The following is a 20,245-nucleotide window of genomic DNA, read 5'->3' as shown; positions in this document are numbered from 1 at the left end:
AAAAATTGGAGCTAACTAGAAAGAAATGGAATTTGGACTGTATAATATTTCTGTATCATTGTTAAATTTCTTAGGTGTGATGAGATTTTTTTTCGGGGGAGGAGTCATGGAACTGTTCTGTATGCAGGTGGTGGCGATGGTTACACAAATCTACACATGAATTAAAATTTATGAAACTGGGCTGGGTGTGGTGGCTCATGCCTGTAATCCCAGAACTTTGGGAGGCCAAGGCAGGAGGATTGCTCGAGGCCAGGGGTTTGAGGCTGCAGTGAGCCATGATCGTGCTACTGAACTTTAGCTTGGGCAAGAGAGCAAGACCTCCACTCAAAAATAAATTAATTAGGCTGGGCATGGTGGTTTATGCCTGTAATCCCAGTACTTTGGGAGGCTGAGGCAGGAGGATCACTTGAGGTTAGGAGTTCATGACCAGCCTGGCCAACATGGTGAAACTCCATCTCTACTAAAAAAATACAAAAGTTAGCTGGGCATGGTGGTGGGCACCTATAATCCCAGGTACTCAGGTGGCTGAGGCAGGAGAATGGCTTGAACCTGGGAGGTGGACGTTGCAGTGAGCTGAGATCAGGCCACTGTACTCTAGCTTGGGTGGCAGAGCCAGACTCCATCTCAAAAATAAATAAATAAGGTAATTAATTAATTAAAATGTACACCAAAAAGTCAATTTTACTGTATGATAATTAAAAAATAAAAATGTAAATAGTTTTAAAAAGCCTCTCAAATTTCTTAGGGGTGAGAATGGGCTTGTGGCTATGAAAGAAAATGTTGTTATTCTTAGGAGAGTGGAAATATACACAGATGGAGCCAAATGAGAAAAAGCAGAGACTTTTCAGAGCTTACTATAGTAAGGTATTGAGCCATTATCACTTGGCGTTTGTCAAAGGCTCAAAGGCAGGCAGGAGAATGAGAAAGCTTAATACATAGCAGAAAAAGGGGAAGGCTTCAGGTGTGTCCTGTAGGAAAAGGGGAAGGCTTCAGGTGTGTCCTGTAGGAAAAGGGGAAGGCTTCAGGTGTGTCCTGATTGGAGGGTGTTGGAGTGCACAAGCTGGAGGTGGACTGACTGAAGTGGGGCATCCTATGCGATTGATTTGGGAGGTAGATTCGGCTTTTTCCGGTTGGTCCTGAGTTGGAAATTGGGTTAAAAAAAATGAGAAGCTGGATGTCATCAACCAAATCCTGACCATCTGGGCTGACTGCTACTGAGGTTGTGGTTTGGCTTCCCAGGCTTATTGCTGTAGAGGTTGTAGGTCAGGATTCTATTGTTATATACGGTCTGGTCATTGCCTGTTTGTATATTCATTCCCTCAGGAGATACATGCTGAGGATATATCCTTGAAGGAGCATGATGTCTGCAGCTTACTGTACAAAGGTATTGTAAAACAAACACGGGGGAGTCCTCAGTTTCTCTGTTGCCTTCTACCTTGTACCTTCATCCTTTTTTGCTATCTCTCCCCTGCCCCCATGAGCTCTGACTAGCAGATAAGCCACAATGTTTACAAAAATAATACTCTGAAAATACTGTTCTGAAGGGTTCTGACTGAGCAAGGGGCACAAAAACAGGAACGACCCTGCCACCAACTACGAGTTTCACTTAAAGTCAAAAACTGCTACCCAGGCCAGGCATGGTAGCTCACAATTATAATCCTAGCACTTTGGGAGGCTGAGGCAGGAGGATCGCTTGAGGACAGGAGTTTGATACCAGCCTGGGCAACATAGCGAGACCCCGTCTCTCTCTAGCATGTGTGTGTGTGTGTGTGTGTGTGTGTGTACACATTCTTCAAAAGCAAGAACGCATACTCCACTTTCCCTCATAAAAACCCTGACCCTGCTTCAATCAGGACATTACCTGATGCACCTCAGCTGAATAAAGCCTTTAAGCTCTATAGCAGTCACTTCAATCATTTTCTTTTGACTCTGTTTTTAAATGATGGGGCCTGTATATATGCATACAGAAATATAAGGCAAATATGACATAGATGAACAGTTGTTACTCCTAGGTGGAGGGTATTTGAATATTCATAGTGCAATTCTTTCAACTTTTGTGTAGGTGTGAAAATTTTCCAATAAAAAGCTGGGTGTAAAATAAATAAGGTATTATTGCTTGCTATCTACTGAACTATGTAAATGGTTGTGGCTATTGGTCCTGAGGTCACTGCTCAGCCATTGAACCTGATACTTTTCACAAAGTTGTCTTTGACTTCTGTCTGTGGAAGACTTTGTAAAATGTTTTCCCCTACTAAAGGGAGGCACATAAGACAAGAGTGACCAGGAGACCTTGCCTGTGGATTAATTCTTGCATCCGCTCTAGGACACAGGTGCTCATCATTATGTCCTTAGCTGCAGATATAAAAATACTCAGATTTTGCATTCTTTTTGGTTTTCAACTAGGTACTCACATAAATGTAAAGAATGCCGACTGACCTCTCTATTTAAAGTGGCAGTTCTGTAAATCAGTATATGGAAGAAATATCTGCACTCCTATGTTTGTTGCAGCACTGTTTACAATAGCTAAGATTTGGAACCCACCTAAAGGTCCATCAGCAGATGAATGGATAAAGAAAACATGGTACTTATACATAATGGAGTACTATTTAGCCATAAAAGGAATGAGATCCAGTCTTTGCAACAACATGGATGGAACTGGAGATCATTATGTTAAGTGAAATAAGCAAGGCACAGAAAGACAAACATCGCATGTTCTCACTTATTTGTGGGAGCTATAAATCAAAACAATTACACTTACGGAGATAGAGAGTAGAAGGATGGTTACCAGAGGCTGGGAAGGATAATGGGGGGCTGGTGGGGAGGTGGGGATGGTTAGCAGGTACAAGATATATAGTTAGAAAAAACGAATAAGATCTACTATTTGATAGCACAATAGGGTGACTATAGTCAATAATCACTTAATCGTACATTTTAAAATAAAAGAGTGTAATTGGGCCGGGCGCAGTGGCTCACGCCTGTAATTCCAGCACTTTGGGAGGCCGAGGTGGGCGGATCACGAGTTCAGGAGATTGAGACCATCCTGGCTAACACGGTGAAACCCCGTTTCTACTAAAAATACAAAAAAAACAAAATTAGCTGGGCGTGGTGGCGGGCACCTGTAGTCCCAGCTACTAGGGAGGCTGAGGCAGGAGAATGGTGTGAACCTGGGAGGTGGAGCTTGCAGTGAGCCGAGATCTCGCCACTGCATTCCAGCCTGGGCGACAGAGTGAGCCTCCATCTCAAAAAAAAAAAAAAAAAAAAAGAGTGTAATTGGATTGTTTGTAACTCAAAGGATAAATGCTTCCTGGGATGGATATCCCATTCCCCATGATGTGCTTATTTCACACTGCATGTCTGTATCAAAATATCTTGTGTGCCCTATAAATATATACACCTACTATGTACCCACAAAAATTTAAAACATAATTTTTTTTTGAGATGGAGTCTTGCTCTGTCACCCAGGTTGGAGTGCAGTGTCAGAATCTTCACTCACTGCAACCTCCACCTCCAGGGTTCAAGCAATTATCTGCCTTAGCTTCCCGAGTAGCTGGGATTACAGGTGCCTGCCACCATACCTGGTTAATTTTTGTATTTTTAGTAGAGACGGGGTTTCACCATCTTGGCCAGGCTGGTCTTGAACTCCTGACCTCATGATCCACCCGCCTTGGCCTCCCAAAGTGCTGGGATTACAGGTGTGAGCCACTGCGCCCAGCCAATTTTTTTTTTTTTTTTTTAATAAAAACTGAAAACATAAAGTAGCAGTTCTCCCAGCATCTCCAACTCATATCACTCCCCCATAACATCCCCTCTTTAGCAGTTATCACCTTTGTAATTTGCTCTTTTAAAATGCTTATTGCCTCTATTCCCTGCTAGGATGTTAACTCTATGAAGTTAGGGATTTGGGGACTGTTTTGTTGCACCAAACATCAAGTACCAAGAACAGTGCCTGATGGTCAATTCATCAAGTATATATACGTTCTCCATCTCTTTGTTATTTCATGCATTACTTATACCAAATTAATTTTATTATAGCAGTCATGCCATGCAGAGATGCCTGCAGAGTCTTTTGGGGAAATCATTAATATTTTAAGAAAATGACTCTGATGTGTGTATTTTGCTGCCCTCTACATTGTATAATAAAGATACTAGAAATAAAGCAGTTGATTACTCCATATATGTAAGAAGCAGAAATCACTGCGGTATATCAGCATGAACAAGTAAATGAACAAACAGTAAACAAATAAAATAATTTCTGATACAAAGGAAGGCTATGAAGAAAACTGAAGCCTGGTGAAGAGCTCGAGTGTTGGGATAGACCAGGGAAGAAGGACCTCTGAAGAAGAGACATTTGAGCAGGTAAGTGGCTCGGTAGAGTGACCCATGGAGCCAGGGGCAGCAGTAAATGTCAAGGCCAGGGAGCGCCTGCCTCCCAGTTCATCCCATCACTAGGTGGCATCTCTGGGCTGGAGCCAAATGTTTTCTTGCCCCATTAAAGGGAGAGATGCCACTTTTCTCCATACAGATTTTTTCTTTTTATCATTCAGATATTTATCTGTATTAGTCAGGGTTCTCTAGAGGGACAGAACTAGTAGGTGAGAGATATATATATACACATATATATATGTGTGTGTATATATATATATGAGTTTATTAAGTAGTATTAACTCACACAATCACAAGGTCCCACAATAGGCTGTCTGCAAGCTGAGGAGCAAGGAAGCCAGTCTGAGTCCCAAAGTTGAAGAACTTGGAGTCTGATGTTCGAGGGCAGGAAGCATCTAGCAGGGGAGAAAGATATAGACTAGGAAGCTAAACCAGTCTAGCCTCTTCACGTTTTTCTGCCTGCTTTATATCCTGGCTGCGCTGGCAGCTCATTAGATGGTGCCCACCCAGATTAAGGGTGGGTCGGCCTTCTCCAGCCCACTGACTCAAATGTTAATCTCCTTTTGCAATACCCTCACAGATACACCCAGGATCAATACTTTGCATCCTTCAATCCAATCAAGTTGACACTCAATATTAACTATCACATTATATAACATATTAGTTTTCCCAATTAATTTAAATATTTAGTTACTTTTAATTATCTAATTAGCTATGATCGTGCCACTGCATCCCAGCCTGAGCAACAGAGTGAGACTCAGTCTCTAAAATGAATGAGTGAATGAATGAATATATGCACCTACCACCCAAAAGAAAAGGTACAGACTTGATGATAACCTCTACCTATCCATGGAGTCCCCCAATTCGTTGCCTTGCCCCCACCCTCAACTGAGGTAAATATCATCCTGAATCCCAAGTTCATCGTTTTTAAATTTCTTTTTAATGTAATTTTATTGCAACTACACAAAATCCTAAATAGTTCATATCCTTTATATTAGTAGCTTTTTTTTTTTTTTTTTTTTTTTTTTTAAGAGACAGGGTCTTGCTCTGTCACCCAGGTTGGAGTGCAGTGGCACTATCATAGCTCACTGCAGACTTGAACTCCTCAAGAGGCTCAAGGGATCCTCCCACCTCAGCCTCCTGAGTAGCTGTGATTACAGGCACACACCACCACACCTGGCTAATTTTTAAAATTTTTGTAGGGACGGGGATCTCACTTTATTGCCCATGCTGGTCTTGAACTCCTGGCTTCAAGAGATCATCCCACCTTGGCCTCCCAAAGTGCTGGGATTACAGGCATGAGCCACTGTGCCCAGCCTATATTAGTAGCTTTTAAGTTTATAAAAGTGTGTTAAGCTTTATATAATCTTTTGGGATTATAGTTCCTCCCCCTTAATATTCATTCATATTGTTGGGTGTTGTTCTAGTTCATTCATTATGACTCCTGTTGATGAGCATCATTTTTGTTTCCAGGTTTTCCTGTTGTGAACAGGATGCCATGCTGGTATGGTTTGACTATTTGTCCCCTCCAAAACTCATGTTGAAATTTAATCCCCAATGTAGCCGTATTGAGAGGTGGGGCCTTCAAGAGGTGACTGAGTGTTGAGGTCTCTGCCCTGCCCTCATGAATGGATTAATCCATTAATGAGTTAGTGGACTAATGGGTTATCATGGGAGTGGAACTAGTGACTTTATAAGAAAAGGAAGAGAGGCCGGATGCAGTGGCTCACACCTGTAATCCCAGCACTTTGGGAGACTGAGGTGGGCAGATCACAAGGTCAGGAGTTCAAGACCAGCCTGACCAACATGGTGAAACCCCGTCTCTACTAAAAATACAAAAATTAGCCAGGCATGGTGGCACATGCCTATAATCCCAAGTACTCAGGAGGCTCAGGCAGAAGAATCGCTTGAACCCGGGAGGCAGAGGTTGCAGCCAGCCAAGATCGCACCACTGGACTCCAGCCTGGGCGACAGAGAAAGAATCCGTCTCAAAAAAAAAAAAAAAAAAAAAAAAAGAAGAGGAAGAGAGACCTCAGCTAGCATGCTCAGCCCCTTCCCTGTGCTACCTTGGGACTCTGCAGACTCCCTACCAGAAAGAAGGCCCTCACCAGTTACAGCCCTTCAATCTTAGACTTCTCAGCCTCCAGAACTGTAAGAAAAAATTCCTTTTCTTTAGAAATTACCCAGTTTCAGGTATTCTGTTGTAAGCAACAGAAAACAGACTAAGAAACATACATATCCTAGGTTTCTTGTGCAAGTGTTTCTCTTGGCTACATTCATGAGAGTGGACTTACTGGATTGTAAGGCATGTATATATTCACTGTAGGAGAAAATGCAAAAATATTTTCTAAAGTGGTTGCACTGATTTACATTCCTTCAACAGGGCAAAAAGATCCTGTTGGCCCACATACTCTCCAACTCTTGGTATTATCAGACTTTTACGTTTTTGCAATTTGAATGGGTATAAAATGTCATTTTATCAGATCTTGATTTGTATTTCCCTAATCACAAATAACTTTGAACATCTCTTTATATGTTTGCTGGTTCTATATTTCCTTCTTCTCTGAAGTGGTCTAACAGAACTTTTTTTTGGTACTATTATGACATCCAAGAACACTAACAGTGATTCTTGGCACTCTATTAGAAGTGCATGCATGCCAAATATGCTTCCACTGATTCCATTTCTTCTTTCATTTATTCATTCAACAAACATTTGCCCAGACCAGGGATGCAAGGGCAGAATGACAAGCTGGAATAATCAAAGTTCAACTGCTATGGTTCGAATGTTTGTCTCCTCTGAAACTCATATTGAAATTGTCATTGTAACAGTATTAGGAGGTGGGGCCTTTAAAAAGTGAATAGGCCATGGAGGCTCCATTCTCATAAACTGATTAATGCTGTCACCGAGGGAGAGGGTTAGTCGCCTCAAGAGTGGGTTGTTATAAAGTGAGCCCAGTCCTTTGTGCTTTCTCTTTGTTCATACACTTGCTTGTCCTCTTGTCCTCTGCCATGGAATAATGCAGCAATAAGGCCCTCACCAGATGTTGGCACGACGTTGGACTTCCCAATCTCCAGAACTATGAGCCAAATAAGCTTCTTTTCTTTATAAATTACCCAATTCTGTTATAGTAGCAGAAAATGGACAAAGATACCAACTCTCTAAGAAAATAAAAATGAAATTGGACTATAAAAATCTGCCTTGCTATTCATCAGGATGGAAGAACAGACACATATAAAGCCAAATGCAAAATTCACAAGAAACATTTCTTTTAAGGACATGCTGCAGTTGTAATGCCATAAAGAACCCCTACTTTAAATGCCTATTGCTTTCTTAGTCAATGAGAAACTTTGTTCTCTACATAGACTATCAGAAACTTTGCTGTTTGAAATGATATCAGTAAGAGTGAAACATCTGACTCATGGGAGATTCTAAGTCACTACCAGACAGAGAAGCAAGATTCAATTTTCAACCCAGGTGCAAAGCTTTAGGCAAGAGTTATCTGGGGACACAAAATTCTACATCTAAATTGTTCCCAAGGAAACAGCACTCTGGGTTCACTTCACAGTTGAGACCTATCAATGACCCTTTATATACAGCCCTGCTTTGCTTTGAACCCACTAAAACACTGCTTCATTTAAATTTCATCTGAACTCCACTATTCCTCAAAATCCCATAAGAAATCTATCTTTTCCTTTGCTTACTGAGCTGCCCATGGTGCCCCTGGTGTGCAGTCTCCCTTATTGATTGCTGGATCTGTCAGACTACAAATTAGTTTGAGACTAACTGGACTAGGACACCTCTAACCTTCAAGATTGTTAAACCGAGGACCAGAGGGGTAAGACTGGATTGAGAGCCCCCAGCAAGTCCACACTTCAGCCTACACCAGGTCCTCTCAAAATATTTTTTTCACCTGAGGATTCAGAAAGGCTTTCAGGAGGGCACACAGGCTTCTAGCTGTCAGGAGGATTCTCTGGAGGAGGAGATATTTGAACTTGGTTTTGAAGGATGAATAGGCATTCTTAGGTGAAGGGCTGCACGACTTCTTCCCCTTCTGCTCCAGTGACATCTCCCAGAGGGCAGTGGCATCTCCAGAATTTACACATTGGAGGTGGTATGGGGCAGCAAACTGGTTGAAGGGTATAAGCAGAGCCTTGTATTAAAGCTACATTTCAAAAGTAAGGGCACCATGACCGCATGTATTTTACTTCATGAGGAAATAAAAATAATAAAGTTTCCTAAATATTTTTATTGACATATTGTATTGGACTAAGGATACATTAAAAATTATTAGTATTGATACATAGTCCCTTTTTAGTTGGGGTAGGTGGAGTGGGAGATAAGGTAGATTGCTGGAGCATTCAAACCCCGCATCCAAGCCCCACAGGCACAGCAGGAGGGGAACCCAGCACTCTGAGTTCTCCCCTTTTCCCACCTCATGGCATATCCTAGGAGGGCTTGCACAGCCCTGATTTCTCCTCCTCCTTCCCTTGTGGTATGTCCTAGGAAAAGCCTGTAACCAGCCTGACGTCTCCCCGCTTCTCATCCTGTGGTATCTGCCAGGAGATAGCCGCAGCCGCCCGATTCTTTCCAAGAGGCCCTTCAGTGTCTCGGAACGGTATGACACAGATTCGTAGACTACAGATCCAAAGACCCCTCCTCCAGTTAGCCCGCCCAGAGAAACGTCCCCACCCTTGCTCCCCGCCACCAGCGGGACAGCTCCACCTGAGTTTAGAGCAGACAGCTTGCTCTGTGAGTTTAGAGGTGTCCTCATCCTCAATACGGAATGGACACTCCTCCAACATGGTGTACCCCATGGGGAAGCGCGACGTGGGCGCGGCCATGTTCCCCACCTGACCACGCCGCCGAGGGTCACCCAACGTCCCAAAGCACCACTTCCGTAACTTCTCCATGTTGACTCCTGGCTAACAGCAGCTTCAAAGGTGGTTTTGCGCACGCGCGGACCCCCCTCCCTTTCCCTCACTCATGCGAAGTCCCAAACCCCGAAAAAGGGCGGTGCTAGGGGTAGTGACCGGAAGCGGCTGCGGTTCTCGCCGGTTCTCAGCCGGGGTTTGATAGTTGTCAGGAGGATTCGACGTTCAGTGCCCAGGGATGTGGAGGTGATGGGGGGCCGGGGAGGGTGAGTGCTGGGCGATTCTGTGTGGTCAGTGATGGAATCGTTTATCTAACTTGAGTTAGATTATTCGCTCATCATTTTGCAGGCTTTTCTCTTTTCTAATATCACCGTTAAGGTCTTAAAGTTCATTCTAAGCCCCATTGGGTTTGGAGCATTATGTTTTTTAAGAGTGTTAACTTGTATTCATTTGTCTTTTACCCAGGAGTTATTCAAAAGTGGGGTTTCAGTGTGCAAAAGTTTATCGTTGTAATGGATTTCTAACCTTAGTTTTCTGTGTTAGAAAAATATCTACGTGAAGCTCATTCCTTGAAATATAAGGAGACTTATGGCCTAGTCGTGGTGAATTTTTAGAAACGTTCTGTATATAACTTGAAAATAATATTTAATTATTTAGTCGTCAGTTGTGTCATAGAAAATCTAATCTATCCTTTTTTGTCTGCTTCTTCTATTACTTTGAGGAGAGAGAAATTCTCCACTGTGATGGTGATTTGTCTGTGTCTCCTTACTGCTGTCTGTGATCCACTGTGAGTTACTTTTATATAAAGTATGAGACTTAGGTCGAGGTGAATTAATTTGCTTATGGATGTCCAGACTCAAGCACCATTTGTTGAAAAGACTGTCTTTCCTCCATTGACTTGTCTTTCACAATTGTCAAAAATAAGTTGGCCATACTTGTGTGTAGGCTCTTTCTGGGTTTGCTATTCAGTTCATTGTCTGTGTCTATCCCTGTGCCAGTACTACCATGCTGTCTTGAATTGGATAGAGTGATTCCTCTCACTTTATTCTTTTTCAAAATTGTTTTAATGCCTGTGGTTCCCTTGCCTTTCCTATATGCATTTCAGAAAATCTTGTCTCTATCTACAAAGCATCTTGCTTGGATTTTGATAGGAATTACATTAAACCGGTATACCAACTCGGGAAGAAGTTAAGTCTTAACTGTGTCAAGTGTTCTAATCCATGTACATAGTATGTCTCTCTATTTATTTAGATCTTTTAAAATTTCTGTAAATGGTGTATTATAATTCTCATCACCCAAGTTCTATACATCTTATTAAATTTATACCTAAGATTTATTTTTTTTTGCAGTGGTTGTAAATGGTGTTATCTTTCAAATTGCTGCTTATATATAGGAATACAATTGAGTTTTGTCTGTTGGTCTTGTATTCTGCAATCTTGCTGAGCTCACTTATTAGGTTTTACTTCTGTTTTGGTAGATTCCTTGGGTTTTCTGCATGAGCAGTCATGTCATATACAAACAGGGATAGTTTTATTTCTTTCTTTGCAATCTCTATACCTCTGCTTTTCTTCCCTTATTACACTGGCAAGAAGTTCCAGTACTATGCTGAATAAGAGTGGTGAGAGTGGACATCTTTGCTTTGTTTTCAGCCTTAGGGGGAAAATATTCAGCCTTTTACCACTAAGTATGATTTTAGCTGTAGGGCTTTCTTTTTTTGGACCCTCTTTTTTGAGCTGAGGAAGTTCCCCTCTATTCTTAATTTCAAAAGTAGTTTTTATCATGAATGGGTGTTGAATTTCATCAGCACTGTATGAATTTTTATGATCTTGTGATTTTTTTTTTCTTTTTTAGCTTGTCAGTATGGAGGGTTACGCTGATTGATTTTTGAATATTGAACTAGTCTTACATTCCTGGAATAAACCCTACTTGGTTGTGATGTATAATTCTTTGGATATATTAAAGGAATTGATTAGCTAATGCTTTTTTGAGGATTTTTGCATCTAAGTTCATGGGAAATATTTGTCTATAGTTTTCTTTTTTATACTATCTTCATCTGGTTTTATTTTTTATTTTTGAGACAGGCTCTCACTCTGTTCCTCAGGCTGGAGTGCAGTGGTGTGATCATGGCTCACTGCAACCTTGACTTCCCAGCCTCAAGTGATCCTTCTGCCTCGGCCTCCTGAGTAGCTGGGACTGCAGGCACATGCCACCACACCCAGCTAATTTTATTATTTTTTGTAAATGGGGTCTCACTATGTTGCCCAGGCTGGTCTTTTTTTTTTTTTTTTTTTTTTGAGACGGAGTCTCGCTCTAGCCCAGGCTGGAGTACAGTGGCCGGATCTCAGCTCACTGCAAGCTCCGCCTTCTGGGTTTACACCATTCTCCTGCCTCAGCCTCCCGAGTAGCTGGGACTACAGGCGCCTGCCACCTCGCCCGGCTAGTTTTTTGTATTTTTTAGTAGAGACGGGGTTTCACCGTGTTAGCCAGGATGGTCTCGATCTCCTAACCTCGTGATCCACCCGTCTCGGCCTCCCAAAGTGCTGGGATTACAGGCTTGAGCCACTGCGCCCGGCCGAGGCTGGTCTTAATCTTCTGGGCCCAAACAGTCCTTCTGCCTCAGCCTCCCAAAGTGCTGGGATTACAGGTGTTAGCCACTGCTCTTGGCCTTGTCTGGTTTTAGTATTAGGGTAATACTGGCCTCATTGAATGAGTTGGGGACTATTTTCTCCTCTTCTATTTTCTGGAAGAGATTGTGTAGAATAAGTACTAATTTTTATTTAAATGTTTAAATATTTGGTAGACTTCTCCGGTGAAGCCATCTGGGCCTGGAAACTTCCATTTGGAAGCTTTTTGATCATGGCTTCAATGTCTGAAATAGTTATGTAACTATTCAGATTATCTATTTAATATCATTTTAGACTATCTACAGGTTAAGCATCCCTAATTCAAAAATCTGAAATTCAAAATGCTTCAAAATCCAAAACTTTCTGAGTGCCGACATAATGCCACAAGCAAAATTTCACACCTGATTTTGTGACAGGTCACAGTCAAAATGCAGTGAAAACTTTGTTTCATGCACAAAGTTATAAGGGAACATAGTGTACATGAAACATAAATGAATTCTGTGTGTATACTTGAGTCCCATTCTACAAGATACTTTGTTATGTATATGCATATATTCCAAAATTTAAAAAAAATCTGAAATCTGAAACACTTCTGTTCCCGAGCATTTTGGATAAGAGACAGTCAACCTGCATTTAATAGTGGGTTAATTGTGGTACTTTGAGTTTTACAAGGAATTGGACTGTTTCATCCAAGTTGTTGAATTTATGTGCACAAAATTGTTGTGGTATTCCCTTACTATCCTTTTAATGCAAGCTTGTCCAGCCCGCGGTCTGTGGGCCACATGTGGCTCAGGGCACTTTGGAATGCAGTCCAACACAAATTTGTAAACTTTCTTAAAATATTATTGAGAGGTTTTTTTTTGCAATTTTTTTTTAAGCTCATCAGCTATCGTTAGTGTTACTGTATATTATGTGTGGCGAAAGACAATTCTTCTTCTTCCAGTGGGGCCCAGGGAAGCCAAAAGATTAGATACCCCTGTTTTAATGGCTGTAGGATCTGTAGTTACATCTCTGTGTTTCATTTCTAATATTGGTAATTTGTGTCTTCGTGTCTTCTCTCTCTCTCTTTTTTTTTTTTTCACAGAGACAAGTGAACATTTATTTTTGTGCCTTTCTTCCTATGTGTATTCCAAGTCTTTTTCAAAACAAGGCTGCAGAAATCTTCAGATTCAATTATGTCCCTGGGCTTGGTCGACTGCTGTAGGAGTCTTAGGAAGCCTTATACAAATGCTAGAGTTACTCATTAACCAACATTAAACCCTAGGATAGAAGATGCAGCAAAGCAGGACTCCTTCCTCCGTGTAATGTGCTGATTTCAGATGAGGCGGCAGTCAATGTAGAAAATGCTGGAATTTTCCTTGGAACTGGACTGTGATGAGAGGTGCTTGCCATGAACATAAGCTACTGTCTTTTCTTTTCTTTCTTTTTTTTTTTTTTTTTTTTTTTTTTTTGAGACGGAGTTTTGCTGTTGTTGCCCAGGCTGGAGTGTAATGGTGCAATCTTGGCTCACCGCAACCTCCGCCTCCCAGGCAGGTTCAAGCAATTCTCCTGCCTCAGCCTCCCGAGTAGCTGGGATTATAGGCATGCGCCACCATGCCCGGCTAATTTTTGTATTTTTAGTAGAGATGGGGTTTCTCCATGTTGATCAGTCTGGTCTCGAACTCCCGACCTCAGGTGATCCGCCCGCCTTGGCCTCCCAAAGTGCTGGGATTACAGGCATGAGCTACTGTCTTTTCTTTGACCCTTCCTTTCCAGTTTTTGAAGATAAAGCAGGAAAGAAACTTCTCTGAAGATACTTGATAAAAATTCCCCCCCCCCCAAATAAAAACACATGCTTCTACTTCACTGATACAAATTTACTGCAGTTTGACACCTGGGTCTAGTTCAGCTGGCGGCTGAGCTGATTTATGTGTTCACCCCGATAGCCAGGTGTGCCCATCTCCTTGAGGAAGCCCACTCTATCTTTGGTAGCATGATGGGCCACTGAGAGGTGGAAAGGGCTCAAGAACCATGAGATCTGGAAATGCTTCCCTGGGCAGGCAATTTCATGAATGAGGTCTTCCAAGCAAATAACACCAAACTTCCCCCAGGTGCTCCTCAATCACTGTGTTGTCTGTCAGAGGGATGATCTTATTCTTGACCTTGGCTTGTCCACGTTTAAAAATGAGTTCCCGAACAGACTTCAGATTTGTAAATGCCCAGGTCACGTAAGTTTCCACTGTATGCAACATTTTTAGGTTCTGGGAGGTAACTTTTACAAAGACACCACTAAAAATTTTCTTTAGGCGAAGTCTTGCAATGGTTCTCTGCACCAATAAACTCATGCCATCAATCCTTTCGATGCATACAGCAAAAGCCAAGGATTGTTTATCTGGCAATTCCAAGGCATGAGGTTTCACTTCTAGTCGTCTGAGACACACCTTGTCACCTTTCTGCCTTCAGGAATCATGTAGGAATGATTCCAGTCACTTAAACCTGAGCCCTTTTCCTTTTCTCTGCTCCTTCTTTGCCAAAAGTGCCTGCTTTGCCTGGGTGGCTTTGAGGGCTTGATAAGCCTTCCTCTTTTTCAGGAGATTTTCTGGAACCAAAGGGATTTTTCTTTGCTCTTGCTCTACCATCTTCCTAGTCGTGTCTTCTGTTTTTTAATCTTTGCCAATCTTGCTGGAGGATTACAAGTTTTATTGTTCTTTTCAAGAGACCAACTGTTGGATTTATTTTTTTCTATTGTTTTTCTGTTTTCAATTTCATTGATTTCTGCTCTTTTTTTTTTTTTTTGAGACGGAGTCTCGCTCTGTCGCCCAGGCTGGAGTGCAGTGGCCGGATCTCAGCTCACTGCAAGCTCCACCTCCCGGGTTTACTCCATTCTCCTGCCTCAGCCCCCTGAGTAGCTGGGACTACAGGCATCCGCCACCATGCCCGGCTAGTTTTTTGTATTTTTTTTAGTAGAGACGGGGTTTCACCGGGTTAGCCAGGATGGTCTCGATCTCCTGACCTCATGATCCGCCCGTCTCGGCCTCCCAAAGTGCTGGGATTACAGGCTTGAGCCACCGCGCCCGGCCTGATTTCTGCTCTTGTATTTATTACTTCCTTCTGCTTAGTTTGAGTTTTCTCTTCTTTTTCTAGTTTCTTGAGGTGGGAGCTTAGATTATTGATTTAAGACCTTTCCTCTTTTCTCATATAAACATTTAGTGCTATAATGTTCCCTCTCAACAGTGCTTTATCTGTACCCCACAAATTTTGATGTTACATTTTTCATTTTCATTCATCATGTTTTAATTTCCCTTGGGACTTCATCTTTGATCCATGGATCATATAGAAATATATTATTTAATTTTAAAGTATCTGGAGATTTTCCTGTTATCTTTCTGTTATTGATTGATAGTTCTATGCTGTTATAATCAGAGAACATACTCTGTATGACTTCAATTTGTGGAGGTGTTTTATGACCCCCGGTATGGTCTATTTGCAGAATGTTCAACAGGTGATTGAAAGGAATGTGCATTCCATTAGTGTTTGGCTGGGGAAGGCTGGGTATCTTCAAAAAGGTTTTCTGTTCAGTGAAGTCACCTTTTTCCTGGTCCTTTAACAGGAATGGCTTTTCTTGGAGCCATATTTTTTTTTTTTGGCGGGGGGAAGCTGTTCCGGTTGATGGTTCTGAGTTGTAAGTTTCTCCAGTACCTTTTGATGATGTATGGGAGGATAAAGGAAAACCCAGGGAACTCAACCACTGTGCTGTTCAAGTCCTGAGGTCTGTAAGCTGTCCTCCTTACCTTTCTACCTTTCAGAGTCTTCCGATTTGTGTTTGTTGTGTCACTTAATTTTTTTTCTGGTCTCTTCTACATGTACTAGTCTCTTCTTTCTTTTCTATTTTTTTGCTTTGTTTTGTTTTTTGATAGAGTCTCACTCTGTCACCCAGGCTGGAGTGCAGTTTGTGCGATCTCAACTCACTGCAACCTCTGCCTCCTGGGTTTAAGCGATTCTCCTGCCTCAGCCTCCCAAGTAGCTGAAATTACAGGTGCGTGCCACCATTCCCGGCTAATTTTTGTACTTTTAGTAGAGATGAGGTTTCACCATGTTGGCTAAGCTGGTCTTGAACTCCTGGCCTCAACTGATATCAGCCAGCCTTGGCTTCCCAAAGTTCTAGGATTACAGGTGTGAGCCACCGCACCTGGTCTCTTTTCTTTTCTTATATTAACTTTATTAATTTGCATTTTACTAGGGAAGCACTTGTTTTGTGGCAGTATTAAAATGCATTGCTATACAGTTTGCATAATGTTCTGCAATAACTGCTTTAAACACCTTACTATCTGGGAAAGATTTTCCTCTCATTTCAAATACATGTATATGCGTATGTGTGTGTGTGGTTTCTATAGTTTCAAGGCTCTTCCATGTTGTAGTAGGTATCCATACTTCTTTTTTTTTTTGGAGACGGAGTCTCGCTCTGTCGCCCAGGCTGGAGTGCAGTGGCCGGATCTCAGCTAACTGCAAGCTCTGCCTCCCGGGTCCACGCCATTCTCCTGCCTCAGCCTCCAGAGTAGCTGGGACCACAGGCACCTGCCACCTCGCCTGGCTAGTTTTTTGTATTTTTTAGTAGAGACGGGGTTTCACCGTGTTAGCCAGGATGGTCTCGATCTCCTGACCTCGTGATCCGCCCGTCTCGGCCTCCCAAAGTGCTGGGATTACAGGCTTGAGCCACCACGCCCGGCCGGTATCCATACTTCTTTATTACCAAATAATAATATTCTATTGTATATATATATGGCAAATTTTGTTTATCCATTCATCAGTTGATGGATATTTAGATTATTTCTGCCTTTTGGCTATTATGAGTAATGCTGCTGTGACTATTTGTGTGTAAGTTTTGGAATGGACATATGTTTTCATTTATCTTGCACAGACATGGTCTCCTAATCAAATGGAAGATTTGGGTTTTGATTTATATTTTCCTAATGACTGATGATGATAATTATCTTATGTTATTCCTATATCTATCTACACACACACACACACACACACACATACACACATACACATTCTTGACTCCTTTATCTGATTTGCTAGAGAGTTTTTTAAATGACATCGGTCATTTCCATTTGTTTATTTATTTTTTTGAGACAGGGTCTCACTCTGTCATCCAGGCTGGAGTGCAGTGGTGCAATTGGGGCTCATTGCAGCCTCGACTTCCCAGGCTCAAGCAATCCTCCTACCTCAGTCTTCCTGAATAGCTGGAACTCCAGGTGCACACAACCATGCCTGGCTAATTTTTCTTTCTTTTTTTGTAGAGATGAGGTTTCACCATGTTGCCCAGGTTGGGCTCAAACTCCTGGGCTCAAGCGATCCTCCCACCTTGGCCTCCCAAAGTGCTGAGATTATAGGCATGAGCCACTGCGCCCGGCTACATTGGTCATTTCATTTCTTTTTTTTCTTTAAGCCTCCTATATTTATTTGATTTAGTTAAGGTTTTATTTTTATTAATTACTTCCTGGTTTTGGTTTTTGTTTTGCTTAATTTTGTTTTTTCTAATTCTAATGTTTTAGGTTGAATATATAGCTCATTTTGGGGTTGTATTTCTTTTTAATTAAAAACAACGCTATTTAAAGCAGTAAATTTCACTCCAAATACAATGCTGTATTCCGTAACTTCTGGTAAAATTTGTATAGCTTCTGTATTGATTTCCCACTTTGATCCTGGGTTATTTAGGAAAAAGTTTCTTTTCTTCCCCTTTTAAAAAATAAGATTTATTTAGGTATATTCCAATACCATAAAATTCACCCACGTAAAGTATGCAGCTCAGTGGTTTTTAGTATATTAACAGAGTTGTGCAGCCATCACCACAATCTAATTTTAGGACCTTTTCAACACCCCCAAAAGAAATCCTGTCCTTATTAGTAGACATTCACCATTCATGCCAGCCACCTCATACTCCCGGCCCTAGGCAACCACTATTCTATTTCTGTCTCTGTGGATTTGCCTATTCTGGATATTTCACATGAATGGAATCACAAATATGTGGTCTTTTGTGACTGGCTTCTTTCACTTAGGGTAGAGTTTTCAGGGTTCATCCATGTTGTAGTATTAGTACTTCTTTTGTATTACCAAATGTTATAATATTCCATTGTGTATATATGCCAAATTTTGTTTATCCATTCATCAATTGACATCAAACATTTGGATTGTTTCTACTTTTTGGCTGCTATAAATAATGCTGCTGTGAATATTTGTATACAAGTTTTGGAATGGACATGGGTTTTTAAAAATTTCTCTTGCATAGATACCTATGAGTGGAATTTCTGGGTTATATGGTGACTTTATGGTTGATATTTTGAGAAACTGCCAAAATGTTTTTCAGAATGAGTGTACCATTTTACAATCCAACCAGCAATGTTTGAGAGCCCCAATTTATTCACAGCTCACCAACACTTGTTATTGTCTTTTCTTCTTATGTTAGCCATTTTAGTGGATGTGACATGGTTTCCTAATACATGAAAGATTTTGGTTTTGATTTGCATTTTCCTAATGACTGATGTTGTTGAACATCTTATGTTACGATCAGAGAATGTAAGCCTGTCAATTCCCAATATTAAAACATTTATCAGATTTTTTGGTGGCCAAGTTATTTGAAGGAATTTTGTAAAAGTTCCATTATTATAAGAGAAGAAAGTATATTTTTCCTCTTGTTTTGATATAACATCCTTTTTATGTTTTTAAAATTTAACTTGTTCATGCCTTTTATTTTATTTTACTCTTTATTTATTTTACTTTCACTTTTCCTCTTCATCCCATTCTTACTTCTGTTGTCTTAAGTTCCTCTTCTTTTTAAGTAGATATTTTTCATTTCTTAACAAGAATGACTAAATCTACAGTGCCTCTAATAATTGATCAGAATAAAATTGTACCTCAACTTGGACACAGAGACACTAGTTCCCTCAATGAGGAAACAGTTTTACCTCTGGATATTTTTGAGTTAATTAAAAAACTTTAGTTCCAGGCTATTAATATTTTTCTTATAGCGTGTCTCTTCTGTCTCAAGCAATTTTACTTTTTTATTCTGAACTCAGGGTCATATTTTCACCATCTGTTAAACAGAACCACATTTATTTTGAACCTACCAGGGAAAAGGTATCATGTGATATAACCTTGACAACGTGAACTTTGGAGCCTGGTAGACTGGGTTTGACTTAACACCACTAAACCTCTAATTTTGTATGCATAAAATGAAATAATAATGATTTTAACAACACATAGATGAAAGATTTGTTGTGCAAATTACCTGCTTCTGCAATTACATGCTTCCTTATAACACTACTTGCTAACATGTATTAATTGTTTACCTGGGGCCAGTTCAGTGCTAAGTACCATTGAAACATAATCTCATCTAATTTTCATAGCCACTTGAGATAAATATTTCAAATTCATTTTGAAAAATAAACCTGAAGAAGCTTTTTCATGTTCTCATAGCTAAAGGTTGGCAGAGCTAGAATTTAAACCTTTATTAATTTTAGTCCAAATCTCATGCTCTTGCTCATATTCTATTTTAATTGATAAGCAGAATATGTGTTTCTTGGACTTTATCTACCTCACAGTATCCAGTGCAGTGAACTGTACTTTGGTTCCCCCAGGAGATGTCTGTGTAGTGAGTGCTGTCTGCCTCTGATCATATGGACACTGTCTTTCCAGGGTTCTTGGAGTCTCTGCAGAGTCCCTGGGCCAGATCTCATAGTGAAGGCTGCAGGATCTTCCTTCTGACCCCAGCAGTCCCCGTTGAGTCCACTGATTCCACTGGAATTATAGAGTTATCAGCAAGGAAGCCCCAGGGCTGACGTCCAAGTCCGTCGGGAACATGCCAGCTAATGAGGACGCTCCCCAGCCAGGGGAACATGGCAGTGCCTGTGAGGTGAGGAGGAGGAAGAGGTGCCCAGGGGTTGGAATTCGTCCAGAGCCCTGAAGGAAAGATACTATCTCATAGTTTTCATTTCTAGTACTTTTTTTTTACCAGGCAGGAAAATTTCCTCCACCCCCATTTGTATTGGTCATTTATTTCCCTTTTGTGAATTTCCTTCTCCTGTCCGTTGCTGATTTATTTATCTTAGCTTATGGATTTTAAAAGAGGCTTTTGAAAATACTCAGGTTAATAGCCCTTTATCATTCTTGCATATTTTTATGAATATTTGTCGCCACTTGGTAATTTGCAATTAGCTCTTAGTTTCATTTAATCAAATAGTTCTCTAAGTCTTGTTTAAAAAAAAAAAAAAAAAACCTCTTCCATGCTTTGCTTTCTGCCAGATTCCAGCTCCCCAGAAGCAAGCACCTTTACTCTTTTTAATAGTTTTAAAGAATGTTTTGGTGTTATCTATTGGCTTTCCACT

The 20,245-nt window shown here is 41.0% G+C and overlaps 2 protein-coding genes and 1 pseudogene across 3 annotated transcripts in view; 1 reads left to right on the top strand and 2 right to left on the bottom strand.

The window, feature by feature from the left end:
• Positions 1-8,492: 8,492 nt before the first annotated feature.
• LOC112616601 lies at positions 8,493-9,298 on the bottom strand. The gene has a single exon (XM_025373589.1). It carries the CDS (start codon positions 9,292-9,294, stop codon positions 8,884-8,886), a length of 411 nt encoding a protein of 136 aa, XP_025229374.1. The 5' UTR covers positions 9,295-9,298; the 3' UTR covers positions 8,493-8,883.
• Positions 9,299-9,415: 117 nt separating this feature from the next.
• ZNF81 (zinc finger protein 81) overlaps positions 9,416-20,245 on the top strand; it is a 91,320-nt gene continuing 80,490 nt past the window's right edge. Inside the window, exons 1-3 of one of the 2 annotated variants that reach the window (XM_025371607.1) lie at positions 9,416-9,501; positions 15,776-15,894; positions 19,557-19,773. In XM_025371607.1, the coding sequence (XP_025227392.1) occupies positions 19,720-19,773 (54 nt within the window). In that variant the 5' untranslated portion in view covers positions 9,416-9,501; positions 15,776-15,894; positions 19,557-19,719. The remainder of the gene's footprint in view (positions 9,502-15,775; positions 15,895-19,556; positions 19,774-20,245) is intronic. The other variant, XM_025371606.1, reaches the window with a different exon arrangement.
• Positions 13,759-19,195, bottom strand: LOC112614984 (annotated as a pseudogene).

Source organism: Theropithecus gelada, chromosome X (genome assembly GCF_003255815.1).
Source record: "Theropithecus gelada isolate Dixy chromosome X, Tgel_1.0, whole genome shotgun sequence".
Lineage (NCBI taxonomy): Eukaryota > Metazoa > Chordata > Mammalia > Primates > Cercopithecidae > Theropithecus > Theropithecus gelada.
This window is presented reverse-complemented; position numbering and strand designations above follow the sequence as displayed.